The sequence below is a fragment of the Hemitrygon akajei genome, chromosome 31 (genome assembly GCF_048418815.1).
Source record: "Hemitrygon akajei chromosome 31, sHemAka1.3, whole genome shotgun sequence".
In the NCBI taxonomy this organism is placed as follows: domain Eukaryota; kingdom Metazoa; phylum Chordata; class Chondrichthyes; order Myliobatiformes; family Dasyatidae; genus Hemitrygon; species Hemitrygon akajei.
Window position 1 is genome coordinate 22623959 of NC_133154.1, and position 14254 is coordinate 22638212.

The window sequence follows — 14254 nt, forward strand, 5'->3', positions numbered from 1 at the left end:
AGGGTGGAAGGGGAAATATTTAAGGGGAATCTCCGGGGGGAACATCTGCACTCATAAGGTGGTGCAAACGAGGAACGAGCTGCACTGGGTCTATTGATCATGGGGGTCCTTCCGTCTTGGTGAGTGGCAATGACTGAACCCAGGTGCGGAGGAACGGCAGACTCCCACGTAGAGACGTAAACAAGAGTTTATACAAAACATCGGCGGCACGGCTGAGCGACACCGTGAGACAAATCAATCTCTGCACGAGGGTCCCGCACGAGCGCTAGTAGGTAGGCTGCTTTAAGTAATCACAGAATGCGGAAAACCCGTGCCAGTCATGATAAACTTGACAAGATTAAACAGAGAGTGCAAGGGCTTAACAACTCTAGTTAAGACAGCAATTAGTAAATGCAGATGCTTGAGAAACCGAGAAGCCCAACACTCTATGGCTCATCATAGAGGTCTGCAGGGCTCATGCCAGGACCCTTAATGATGGATGCTGCCTTCTTGAGGGACTGTCTGTTGCAGATGTCATCAGGGTGGGGAGGCTAGAGTTCGTGGTGGAGCTGGCTGAGTTTAGAAGCCTCTGCAGCTTTTTCCAATCTTGTGCAGTGGCACCAGGATGGAGATGCAACTACTGATGGTGCACTGCATTTCAAACGGGTTCCAACGTTTAACCATCATTCATTCTTTGGGGGCACTCCTCAGTTTTCATGGATGTTTGTGAAGAAAAAGAATTTCAGGATGTATATTGTATACATTTCTCTGACATTAAATTGAACCTCTCGATCTCTTCAAGGCCCCTCGTAGTTGGAGCAAGTGATTCCTACCCTCATAAGTGGCAAATGGTTTATTATTGTCACATGTGCACAGAGAGTGATTTTGGTTTGTATATCATCCAGGTAGATAATCACTACATTGAGGAAGTACAAGGGTAAAGGAATAACACAATGCAGAATATGTTGTTATTCTCTGTATTTCCATCCATCTAGCACACTCTCACTTCCCTTGATCACCTCCCCCATCACAATTTACCCCATAAGAACATAAGATATGGGAGTAGAATTAGGCCATTTGGCCCATCGAGTCTGCTCTACCATTTCATCATGGCTGGTCTATTTTTTCCTCTCAGCCCCAATCTCCTGACTTCCACTCGTATCTCTACATGCCCTGACCAACCAAGAGTCTATCAGCCTCTATCTTAAATACACATGAAGTCTTGGCCTCCACAGCAGCCTGTGGCAATGAATTCCACGGATCTGTTCTAAAAGGACACCCTTGATTTTAGGCTGTGTTCTCCTGTGATAGGAAACATCCTTTCCACATCCACTGTCCCAGTGCTCTGTCCCTTCTCTGCCCCTCTCTCCCTCCTCTTTTTCCCTGCCCCTCCTTCCCACCATCCCCTTCCTCCCTCCTTCCCCTTTTTCAACTTCACATTTCATTCCAAATTTTCTATTTTCACTCATCCCCTCTTCTCCACCCTTTCATCCTTCCTCCCACCAGCGCTCTCTCTTCCCCTCACAACTTTCCCTCTATAACTCTCTACTGCCATCTTCCCTCACTCTCATCCTCCCCTCCCTCTTTATCCTTCACTTTCCCTTCCTTCATCTCTTTCCTTCCTACTCTTTCTTCTCTCCTTCCTTTCCTCTCTCTCACTTCTCTCCTTTCTTCCCCCTCTCTCATTTTACCCCTTTCTCCTTCCACCCCTCCCTCTTTCCTCCCCTCCTCTCTTTACCTCCTCTCTCCCCCTCTCGCTTACCTTCCCCTCCTCTCTCTCACTCCCTTCTCCTTCCCTCTTACTCCCCGTTGCCTGAACTCCCAAATTTCCTCACCTTTCCTCCATCCGCCCCCCCCGCTTCCCTCCCTCCATTGCCCCTCCTTCGTCCTCCACCTCGCTCTCTCCCTCCATCCCTCTTTCTCATATTTCCCCCCTCTCTCCACTCCTTTCCCTTTCTCCCAAATCGCTGACTCACCTCGCTCCCTATCTTTCCTCCCCTCCCTGACCTTGTCCCCGTCCCAGTCCCAGTCCCGGTCTCGCAGGTTGCTCGGCGCTGGCCCCTTTCCCGAGAGACTGCCCCCCCCCCCCGCCTGCCCCCTGCCGGGGTATCAAGTGTCCGGGAGCCTCTCTCTGGCGGGGAGGGAGCACCTTATCTCCCGGCGCCTCAGCCTGAGCCCACCGCGCAGTGTGAGTCTCGGGAGGGAGCGATGCCGGAGCCGAAGAAACCAGGTAGGATCCGTTCCCGCCGCAGACCAAAGGCGGCTGCTCTTTTCAACAGTTTGGGCTACCTTTATCTCCCATGAATTCTGATTTACACTCACAAATTAAAACATTTGTTTTGGGCGATGCAAAGTTCGTTTTTTTTTGCAGCGGGGAAAACAGAATTACTCGACAATTTCCAGCATCTGCAGATTTCCTCGAGTTTGAAAATTACTCGAGGATGTCTGTTGTCCGTTTTAAACTCAAAGCACTTAATTTCCAGCAGAGAAACGAGGGGTGAGGCTGTGGGCTGCATTTGGCGCACGAATGGGTGGAGGGGGAATATTGGGCGCATTTTGCCCGCCTTTCTGACTGAAAGGAGATCCACTGGAGAGCTTTCAGAAGAGTGGGTATTGGTGGGTGGTGGAGGTGACCCAGCAGAATCGGCACCGTTTGGGAAAGCTGTTCTCTTGAAAGTGCTCTGGAGAGAGAGACCGTTCATGTTCCCGATCAGAACTGTGAGAGAAAGGAACAATTCCCTCTTGTGCCCAGCCCTAAGATATGGTTTTCAGCCCTAACAGTTGAATTTCTCCACATATGCTGCCTGATCTGCTGAGTGGTTCCAACGTTACCTGATTTTATTTCGAGTTTCCAGCATCTGCAAGTGCCTTGATTTTCAGGCAGTGCCCCTTTGCACTGCCCCATCTCATAAACCTGGCTGCAAGGTTATTTCTGTGTTGCACTGGCACAGACTGGCTGCTGGTCTGTCCCGTGTAAGAAGAAATCAAGAAGTCAAGGGATTCTTCAGGTGCTGGAAATCTTGAGCAAAAAAACACAAAATGCTGGAGGAAATTGGCAAGACAACCAGCATCTATGGAGAAGAATGAACGGTTGACATTTTGGGTTGAAACCCTTCGTCAGCAAGTTAGGAAGATTTCTAAGTAAGAATATAATTTCAGATTTATTTTTGCGTTAATCTGATGACGAAATTGGTAAATTGGTTTGTTGTGGTCACATATACCGAGGGACAGTGGAAAACTTGTCTTGTACCATCCATATACCTCCAGTGGCCACTTACACCTGTACACCTGCCCGTTAATCAAGGGATATGGGGACAAGGCAGGAACCGGGTATTGATAGTAGATGATCAGCCATGATCTCAAAATGGTGGTGCAGGCTCGAAGGGCCGAATGGTCTACTTCTGCACCTATTGTCTATTGTTAATGCAAAAATCTAATTAACCAATCATGTGGCAGCAACTCAATACATTAAAGCAAGAGGTCAAGAGGTTCAGTTGTTGTTCAGACCAAACACTTTGACCGTGGAATGATTGTCGGTGCCAGACGGGGTGGTTTGAGTATCTCAGAAACTGCCGACCTCCTGGGATTTTCACCCACTGCAGTTGACAGAGAGTGGTGTGAAAAACAGAAAAAAGATCCATTGAGAAGCAGTTTTGTGATGAGAGAGGCCGGAGGAGGAAGGCCAGACTGGTTCAAGCTGACGGGAAGGCGACAGTAACAGTGGCGTGCAGCAGAGCGTCTCTGAACGCACACGTTGAACCTTGAAGTGGATGGGCTACAGCAGCAGAAGACCATGGACACACACTCAGTGGAACAGGAGGCACATAATAAAGAGATCACTGAGTGTTGATATTCATTACTATCCATACAGATCAATTCATTACAAAGGTTGCATTGAGGTCATACAAGGTCAAAGAATAACAATGCAGAAAGTGCGGAGAAAGTGCAGTGCGGACAAACAACAAGGGGCAGGGTCACAGTGAGGCATTTTGTGAGGACGACATTCCACCTCGTTGTACTAGGGAGCCATTCCAGAACTCAAAAGGGAACGTTGTGAGGATTGTGTAGAGTGAACTTTTCTTTTTAAAGTTAAAGTTTACGCAGTTTATTCCTGGCCCCAGTTGCCTTTGGATTGCTGATGAGGCACAACTGTTGGGTTGAGGTATTTGATATCAGCCTTGGCCGTTGACTGCTTCCCCTTCTATAAGGGACGGAGGTACTCAAACAGGGCTGCAGAGTGATGTGATGGTGTCCAGAGGTTCTGAAAAGGGGAAAGATAACTTCAGCACTTCCAGGAATCAAACCCATCCTCAAGTAACACAGATTTTCCGTAACCTCGGACTCAAAGACCTTTGCCAATAGTAGGCTGCTTTTGGAGAGGTGACCACTGCCGTGATCCATGGTCTTGTATAATAAGTAATTGGGACCCAGTCGACCCTCTTTGTAGATCACAGGACTGCTTGCCACACGAGCCCCAGAAGGTGTAGTGACAAATGCAGGCTGCCCCCAGCAGCACGGGTGTGTTGGTTGTTAATGCAAGTGATACATCTTACCCTATGTTTCGATGTATATGCGACACAGAAACTGGAGTCCTGCATCCCCACCACCACCAGGTGGTTCCCTGATAACACCTCCCTGCTCCCCTGCGAGGTACGTTCCAACCGAACCGTGTCAACAATGCAGCAGAAAAGCTTTTGCAAGCTCACTAGGAAACTTGTGCCAGTGAGCGACATCACCAGGGGGTTTTCTGGAGCCGAGGATGCTCTCGACCTATGGACTCACTTTCAAGGACTCTGCTTCTCATGTTCTCAGTATTATCTGTCTGCCTATCTATCCTTATCTGAATATACATCTGCCTGTCTCACTACCTACCTAGTAACCTATCTATCTATTTATGTTTCTTTTTTTTCTATTTGCACAATTTGATTTCTCTTGCACATCGGTTGTTTGTCTGTCTTTGTGCGCAGTCTTTCACTGATTCTATTGTATTTCCCTGTTCTGCTGTCAATGCCCTGAATGAATCTCAGGGTGGTATATGGTGACATATACATGGGCTGATAACAGAATCACTTTGAACTTAGATGTGGGTCAGCGCCTTTTTGCAGTCGTCACGGTGCACCTTGCTTTCAGGCTTACCTTTGACCTTTGCTGTCATTATCCCGACCACAGAGCTGGATGTCTTTGAGTTTGCCTCTTACTGTAGAAGGAAATTTTTGGTCACATACGCCCAATATCATTTCACCAGCCACGTGGAATGTGACATGCCGCATCTTGGTAACTGGCTATAAAAAGTTATTTCATCTTCCCACTTCTTGTTGAACTTTTACCTTTTACGGCGTGACCTTTCAATCCTCCCGATAGCTTTCTCAGTCTCACATACTGATCCCATGACACGACGTAGGTGAACAGGGTAACCTTGGGGTCCTTGCCAGTATTCACAGTATCACTGGCCCAGTGTGTGCTCATACTTCGCTGTGTACAAATCGGCTGCAGCGTTTCCCTGTGTTTCAGTAGTTAGATGCAATTCTGGTCGCCCGTTACAGGAAGGATGTGGGGGGGGGGGGGCTGTGGAGAAGGTGAAGAAGGGATTCACCAGGACACTGCCTGGTCTAGAGAGCATGTGCTATAAGGATCGGTTGGAGAAACTTGGGCTGTATTCCCTGGAGTGTGGGTTGGTGGGCTGATAGGAGACCTGATGGAGGTTCTCCTGCTAAAACGACAGGAGACACAGATAGGGTAGAGAGTCAGAGGCACACACGAAACACTGGAGGTCCTCAGCAGGTCAGGAAGCATCTGTGGGGAACTGAATAAACAGTCGATGTTTTGGCCCAAGGCCAAAACATCTCCAGGACTGGAAAGGAAGAAGGAAGACGACAGAATAAAAAGATTGGGGGAAGGGAAGGAGGATGGCTGGAAGGTGACAGGTGAAGCAAGGTGGGTTGGAAAAGTAAAGGTCTGGAGAGGAAGGAATCAGATAGGAGAGGAGAGTGGACCATAGGAGAAAGGGAAGGAGGAGGGATCCTAGGGGAGGTGATAGGTGAGAAGAAGTAAGAGGCCAGAGAATAGAAGAAGAGGGGAGGGGGAGGAAAAAATGCACATATTTCTGATGCATAGTTCAGCAGATTCTCCCCTTTTTTTTATTAACCCTAGCCTGGGCAAATTAATAGCTCAGCACAAGCTAGATGGGCTGAATGGTCTGTGACTTTATGACCCACTCCTGTACGCCAAGTATCAGAGAAAACCGATCAGCCCTGAGTCGGATGGAAGTGCCTCGGTTCACCAACTTTAGTCTGGGGATCCAAAACCCCACTCCCCTCTCCCCCAGCCTCCCCACCAAGGGGTTAACACGGGCAGCAAGATACCAGAAGGAGCTGGCTGAAAATAACGCCTGGTGTGGAAGGTGTCTTAAAACAGCCTCCCAACTATGTCGAAACCCGTGTGCCGGCGTGTTAGGTTTCCTGGCTGAGGGGTGGTTGCAGATTTCTGCAGGGTGTCATTTCATCTTCTTGAGCAGGCTTGAGCCCAGCGAGGGGGGTGGGGAGGGGAGTGCAAGCAGGCTTTGCCTTTCCCTAAAAGGAGAGACTACCTGGCAGACCACCTGGCGTACTTCACCCAGCAGACCTACAGTGGTGAACACAATCTGCCAAGAAACCAGCAAACAAGATTCAGGATAAAACTCCGCACTGTGAATAGCACATCGAGCAATCTAAATTCCCATCTGTTTTGCCTTTCTCCTTTACATGGACAGTTCGAGCACACAACTCTCTCCCTCTACACCTGCCTTGTTGTGACCTTAGCTGCAGGTCACACTTTTTGCCGCCCCTGTCCACGTTCCTCTGACAGTCTCAAGCAAGGCTTTTCTTGTCTCTCCCCTTGAGAGTAAACTTTCTGCTCACCTTTCTGCCGACCCCTTACACTCGGTCTCCGTTTCTGTGCCCACCTCCCTGCTGCCTAATATTTCCCTTTTCGTCTCTGCCTCTTATTTTCTCTCCCCTTCTGTCTATCTGCCTCTCTCTCCACCTCCTCTGCTTGCCCCTACCCTCAAACCACTGAGCCCTACACTAATCCCATTTTATTCACTCCCCCTCCAGTTCTCGTCTCTTGCCCCCAGATTATATGCACCACCTACGCACAGCGGCTGATTAACCTACCAGTCCATGGAAGGAAATGGAGTCCAGGGATGCACATGGAGTTTTGGCAAAAGCATGCAAACTCCACACAGACAGCGCTTAAGGTTAGGGTTGAAGCTGAGTCACTGGACCTTTGAGGAAGTTGCTCAGGCTGTGGTGTGGTGGCAGAGCAGACGATAAGTTGCTGGGTGAGAGACTCTGAACTAGCCCAAACAATCCAGTGACATAAGTTCGCGCCCCACAATGGCTGATACATTTAACTTTTTTTTATCTCGGACAAAACCGTCATCAAAAACAGTGACCTCAACACCAAGTAGGTTTCTTTGTAAAACCCCACCCCATTTTCCTACGATCTTCAGATGAGGAGATCTACCGTCCCTCCCTGATGTGTCCAAGATGTGGTACCAGCCCTGCCAGAATGGTCAACATTTCAACATTCTCTGAAGTGTCCTTACTTTCCATGGGTAGCTCGGGATGTGTAAACAAATCCTAACCTGGATGTGAAATACAGAAAGAAAGGTTAGATACTCAATCAAAAGGTTTCATAGCATTTTCCAAGTCTTCCTCAATAACTCTCACCAAACTATGGCTAGAGCCATTTCAATGTGTGTTTCGATAGATACAGTACTGTGCAAAAGTCTTAGGCACCCTAGCTTATGTGCCTAAGACCTTCGCACAGTACTGTAATTGTCAACGTGGAGCAGAGGGCAAGTTTTTAAATCTGGTGGGAGCAAAGGATACTGGGAGTGGCAAGAGTGGAGCATCATGGGAGGGGTGTGGGACAGGTGGCAGAGAAGAGTTCCAGGGGTGGGGTGTGGCAGACACACCCAGCCCTGAGACACCAGGCAAGGTTATTTGATTCCAAACAGTTGGTTTATTGATCATTGCAGTGTCTCTCTGGTGCTTCTGGCTCCTTCCCCTCTCCCTTCCCCTTTTCCCAACAATAATTCCCCTCTCCCTGCCCCCTTCCCACTGTTGGTCCACAACAGAGACCCATATCAAAATCAGGTTTATCATCACTCACATATGTCATGAAATTTGTTTTTTTGTGTGGCAGCAGCACAGTGCAATACATAAAATTACTACAGTACTGTGCAAAAGTCTTGGGCTCCCCACCTATATATATGTGTGTGCCTAAGACATTTGCACAGTATTGTGTGTGGTGAATAAATCTAACTTTGCAACCATATTTAAGGACCCAGGGCATGCCCTCTTCTCATTACTACCATCAGGGAGGAGGTACAGCAGCCTGAAGCCAAACACTCAATGTTTCAGGAACAGCTTCTTCCCCTCCCCTGTCAGATTTCTGAATGGATAATGAACCAACTAATGAAAATGACCTCATTACTTTTGCTCTCTTTTTGCACTACTTACTTTAAAAAATATATATTTTACTGTAATTTATAGATTTTTAAATGTACTGCTGAAGCAAAGTAATAAATTTCATGGCATACGTCAGTGGTAATAGACCTGATTCTGAATCTGGGGCTCAACCACGGATTTAGAAGCCTTGGCTAGACTGCATTTGGTGTGGATACTTCGATTCCAGACAGAGTAGTTCACTTTTTTTTTCCAGAAATGATACCTTGATCCCAAATTTATACTTCAAGAACTTTAACAAACGGGGATAGCATTCCCTGGAGTCTGGTGGATAAGGAATGATTTGCCAGGGAGTTATATAGCACGGATACAGCTGGACCCTGCGCCACTTCTTGTCCATGCCAACCAGCTGCCTTCTTGAGCTAGTCCCACTTGACTGCATTTGCGGTGTAGAACGTAGAACATCACAAAACAGTGTACACCCGGAGGCCCGTGATGTTGCCCTACCTTTTGACCTACTCTAAGATCAATCTAAACCTTCCCTCCCACATAGCCCTCCATTTTTCTAACATTTTTTAATATCCCTCTAAACCTCTCCTATCCATGAAATCTGTGTGAAGCCCTCAGGATATGAAGTAGAGTTGACAAGATAGAGAGAAGTAATTTCCACTGGTTATTGAGCCTGGCCTAGAAATTATGGCATGGTAACATAGTGGTTAGCACAATGCCTTACGGTCCGGGTGACCAGCGTTCTTTATCTTGCCACTGCCTGCAAGGAGTTTTGTACATTCTCCCTGTGATCACATGGGTTTCCTCCAGGTGCTCTGGTTTCCTCCCATATTCCAAAGGCGTACTGGTTGGTAGGTTAATTGTAAATTGTCCTGTGATTATGCTAGGATTATGGGGGATTGTTGGGGGTGGGGCGGTTCAAAGAGCTGGAAGGGCTTATTCCGCGCTATATCTCAGTAAGTAAATAGGTAGTTAGATAGATTGATTGATGGAAAGATAAATAAATAAAAAATTCTTATAACTAGAGCCAGTCCTTCAGGAATGCAGATGGAAACCACGTGTCTATGTACAAGCTGGTAGAAGTTAAGAACTCTCTTCCACAAATGGTCAACAGTTAATTGTGAACCCAATGTTGATGGAGGTATTAAGGGATAGAGGCCCACTTGAAATAAGTTCTGACTGGAAACTTGGCCAAACTGCATCCAACTCAGTCCTGATATTGACCAATCTGTAGCCAATCTAATATCAGCCAATCTCAATTTAACCCAACCCAACCCAACCCTGATAACAGCCAATCCAATTAAACCATGACCAGTCCCAACCCAATCCCACTCAACCATGGCCAATCCCAATCCAATCCAACCCAATCAGGGCCAATCCCAATTCAATCCAACCCAACCATGGCCAATCCCAATCCAATCTAACCCAAGCAAGGCCAATCCCAACTCAATCAAATTTAGCCATGGCCAATCCCAACCTATTTTCACCCATTGACGGCCAATCCCAATCCATTCTCACCCAATAATGGCCAATCACAGCCGATCTGAGCCTGAGGACCTGCACTTGCCCTCTGCTGTAAAGATAACAATTTTAATCATGTTTTTGATCTGTTCCTCACCCCAATAAAGTACTAAGCATGGGGGTCACTGCAGTAAACATCCAACCAGAGCCAACCCATTCCCAGTGTTATATAGTTAGCTGCTATGTATCTCACATTGGGTGATATTAAGGGATATGTAGAAAAGACAGGTAGAAGTAGATTTAGTTCATGAATCACCATTTTTTAAAATTCAATTTTAATATAGGTTAAAGGGGTTGAACAGTTTTCTTTTGATCTGCCACTTGTTGCTCCTCAAGAGGAACTTGAGGGACAACTTTTTCACACAGAGGGTGGCACCTATGGGGGAAAAAGCCACCAGATTGAAGTGGTTAAGGCAGGTACACTAACCACTGCACAGGTGTATGGATCGGAAAGGTTTAGAAGGTTATGGGCCAAGCACTGGCAAGTGGGTCCAGTTTGGATGGGGCTTTTGGCTGACGTAGATCCAGTTGGGCTGAAGGACCTGTTTTCGTCCCCATGATTATGGGAGGTAATCCCAGCGATGGGTTCAAACGTGATGGTTGGAATTGGGGTTTGTACGGGTCTGTCTTTCGTGGCAAGATTTCTGGAACCCAGTACGTTCATTCCAAAAGCGTTTAGGAAAATTTTCCTTTCTTTTACAAGATCCCCTTCTATTTTGTGATCTTTGTGATTCCCAGACAGAATCCTAATTATGGAGTACATGGAAGGTCCTTGACCACTAATAAGGCACTTTGCATTCCTTTGTTCTATAATTAAAGCCTTATGGGCCACAGGGCTATCGTTTGCTTCAATCACATTGCCATCTGGATTAGAAATTTCCAGAATGTTAACTAGACACCGGGAGATGTCTTGTTCCAAATGGCCTCCCACTTCCACACTTCCTTTCTGCAACTTAACTAACTTGCTGTTGAAGGTTTTTAATAACTCATTGCAGATCGTGGGGCAGACTGCCAGGCCTGGAAATGTGCTGTACAAGAGGCAAAGGGTTTCTAGGATGGGCTGCCTGGGGGAGAACTGGGATCAGTGGTGCATTGTGGGTAAAGCCACTGCCTCAAATCTCCAGGGACCCGGGTTCGATCCTGACCTCAGGCGCTGTCTGTGTGGAGTTTACACACTCTCCCTGTGACTGCGTGTGCTTCCCTAGGGGTGCACCTATCCCAAAAACGTTAAGGTCATCCATTTGATGGCTGGTTTGTTGAAGAAAATATTAAATACTGAATCAGCTGTGGTGTGATACAAGCTCATGTTGCTTGGAAAGGCTGGGACCACAGGGAAGAACAGCAGATCTCTCCATTGAAGATCGTGAGGGAACGGGGTGGGTTTTTACAACAAAGCCTACTTGGCATTTTTTGATGACTGGTTTGTTAGATTTAAAAAAAAACACGAAATACCAAATTGGCCGTGTTGGGATGCGAACTCTGGTCGCTGGATTGTTCGGGCAGGCTCAGAGTCACCAGCCCAGCGTCTGAACATCTGATCCACCACCACAAGGTGGCAGAGCAGCTCCCTTGCAGATTCAAAGACCTGGATTTGATCCTGAGCTTAGGCGCTGCCCGTGTGGTGTTCGCACGCTCCCCCTGCGCCTGAATGGGTTTCCCCCAAAGCTCCAGTTTCTTCCCACGTTCCAAAGATGCACCTCTCAGGTTCGTAAGTTTTCAGGCATGTTATGTTGAAACGTGGCCCAGCACCATCCTCGCTGATTTAATTTGATGCAAACATTGCATTTCACTGTATGTCCGACGTGCATGTGACAAATGAAACTAATCTGATACCAGTCGGTAAGTTGCCCCTAGTCCATGGTGGAATTGGGGTGATTTGATGGGAATGGGGGAGAATGAAATGGATTAGTGAAAATGGGTGTCTGATGGTCAGCACAGATTCAATGGGCTGAGCGGCCTGTTTCTGTGCTGTATGACCCATTTACTCCAGGAATCTTTAGAAGTCAATTTGACTTGGAAGGGCTGGGGCAGTTTTCCCTGAAACAAAGAACCGTGAGGGGTGACTGGTTATAAACTCACAAGGATGTATGCTCACAGTCGTTCCCCAGGGTAGAGGTGTCTAAAATTAGAGGGCACAGGTTTAACACGAGATATTGTGCACACACAGAAAATCTAGAGCATCGCCCAAAAACTGCTGGAGCAATGCAGCACTCAGGCAGTATCCATGGGGAGGAATAGACATTAGACATCTCGAGCCGAGGCCCGTCCTGATGACGGGTCTCAGCCCAAAACGTCAACTGTTCATTTCTCTCCATGGATGCTGCCTGACCTGTCGAGTCCTCCCGGCATTTTGCTTGTGTTCCTCCAGATTTCCGAGCACCCGCAGAATGAGTTGTGTTCATTGATTCTGTTTGGCTTGGATCAGAGCGAGACAGAACTTCGGGGTATTTTATGTTTGGGACTCAAACCCCTCTCTGCTTGAGACAGCATTTATCCCGGGAGGTACTGTTAGCGGTGAAGTCACTGGCCAGGGTGGAGAGCCATTAGCCACTAACAAGTCCCTGCTGCTGTCCCGTGCTCTGAGTAGTCAGAATGAAAACCAGTCACGCACCCAGATTGCTGCCATCTGTTCTTTACTTGGCACTGCCCTTTGGTTGATGGAGATCCGTGTCCATAGGGATGCAGTTTGCAGATAGAGTTCACCGGTGAACATAAATCACAGGTCCTCGGGTCCTCGATGGCTCACAGTTGACAGCTGGACTCCATTTCTGCTCCTCGTCTGGGTCACAGCAATATATCCTCAGTGATGGCTGAAACTGACCGGGGCATGAGGTGACTCGAGAGGGAGAGGGAGAATGAGGGGGTGGAGAGAGCAGAGGAAGAGAAAGGGAGAGAGTGAGAAGAGGAGGAGGAGGGAGGGGAGGGGAGGGAGAGAATTAAAGGGGAATGTAAGAAAGAAGGTGGGAGAGAGAAAGTGTGATACATTATGAGAAGAGGACTGGGGAAGGAGAGGGAGGATGGGGAGAGGAGAGGAAGAGAGTGAAAGGGGAGGGAGGAGGGTGGATGAGAGAGGGAAGAGTGAGGGAGCAGGATGGGGAGAAGAGAGAGAGTGAGGGGGAGAGCGAGGGAGAAGGAAGTAGGGTGAGAGTGAGGATAGAGGAGAGAGGGAAGGTGTGGAGGGGTGAAATTGAGAGGTGAGGGGAGGAGAAAGGGAGGGGAGAGAGGGAGTGAGAAGGAAATGGGGAGGGAGAGTGAGGATGGAGGAGAGAGGGAGTGCCGGGAGAGGGTGTGGGGAGAGGATGTGAGAGAGTGGAGGAAGGGGAGGAGAGGGGGTGTGTGGTGAGAGGTAAGGGAGATGGTGAAAGGGTAGGGAAAGGAGACAGAGGGGGAGAGAAGGAGGGTGGGAAGAGAGGGAGAGAGTGCAAAACTCAGGCAGGGAGAGAGAGAGAATGTGGAGGAGAGAGAGAGTGTGGAGAGCAAAGGGATAGGGAGGCAAAGGAGGGTAGGGAGATGAGAGTGAGGGGTGAGACTACATTCTCTGAATATGACCAAATCCTTCTGCCGACTCCCTGCTTCCCCAATAGTGCCCCTCCACCTGTCTGCGTGTATCATTCCCTGGGATTAGATAGAAAAGATTTGGAATTAGAATTGGAGTTAGTTTACAATGTCACTTACACCAAGATGCAGTGAAAAGCTTTTGTTCATCTGTCACCAAGGCAGATCATTTCATTCGTCAGTTCACCAAAGCAGATCAATGGAAAGCTATAGAGAATGCACACTCACTCACCTTATTAGATACATCTGTACGTCTGATCGTTAATGCAAGTATCTAATTGGCTAATCATGTGGGAAAACTCAATGCATTAAAGCAGGCAGACATGGTCAAGAGGTTCAGTTGTTGCTCAGACCAACCATTAAAATGGGGAAGAAGTTTAGTCTAAGTGACTTTGACTGTGCAATGATTGTTGGTGCCAGATGGGGTGGTTTGAGTATCTCAGAAACTGCCGATCTCCTGGGATTTTCACGCACAACAGTCTCTAGGGTTTACAGAGAATGGTGCGATAAACGTAAAAACATCCGAGAGGTCAGAGTAGGGTGGCCAGACTGGTTCAAGCTGTCAGGAAGGTGTCAGTAACCATGTTACAACTGCGGTGTGCAGAAGAGCATCTCTGAATGCATAACATGTTGAAGCTTGCAGTGGATGGGCTGCAGTACCAAAAGACCACACTGGATTCCACCGATGATGATAATGACGTCGACTCAGGCCTGAGAGGCCAGGGTCGGGCATTTTCATG

At 47.9% G+C, this 14254-nt stretch overlaps 1 protein-coding gene across 2 annotated transcripts in view; it reads left to right on the forward strand.

The window, feature by feature from the left end:
* Positions 1-2059: 2059 nt before the first annotated feature.
* LOC140719260 (myosin-binding protein C, fast-type-like) overlaps positions 2060-14254 on the forward strand; it is a 106668-nt gene continuing 94473 nt past the window's right edge. The window contains exon 1 of one of the 2 annotated variants that reach the window (XM_073033754.1): positions 2060-2209. In XM_073033754.1, the coding sequence (XP_072889855.1) occupies positions 2188-2209 (22 nt within the window). In that variant the 5' untranslated portion in view covers positions 2060-2187. The remainder of the gene's footprint in view (positions 2210-14254) is intronic. The other variant, XM_073033755.1, reaches the window with a different exon arrangement.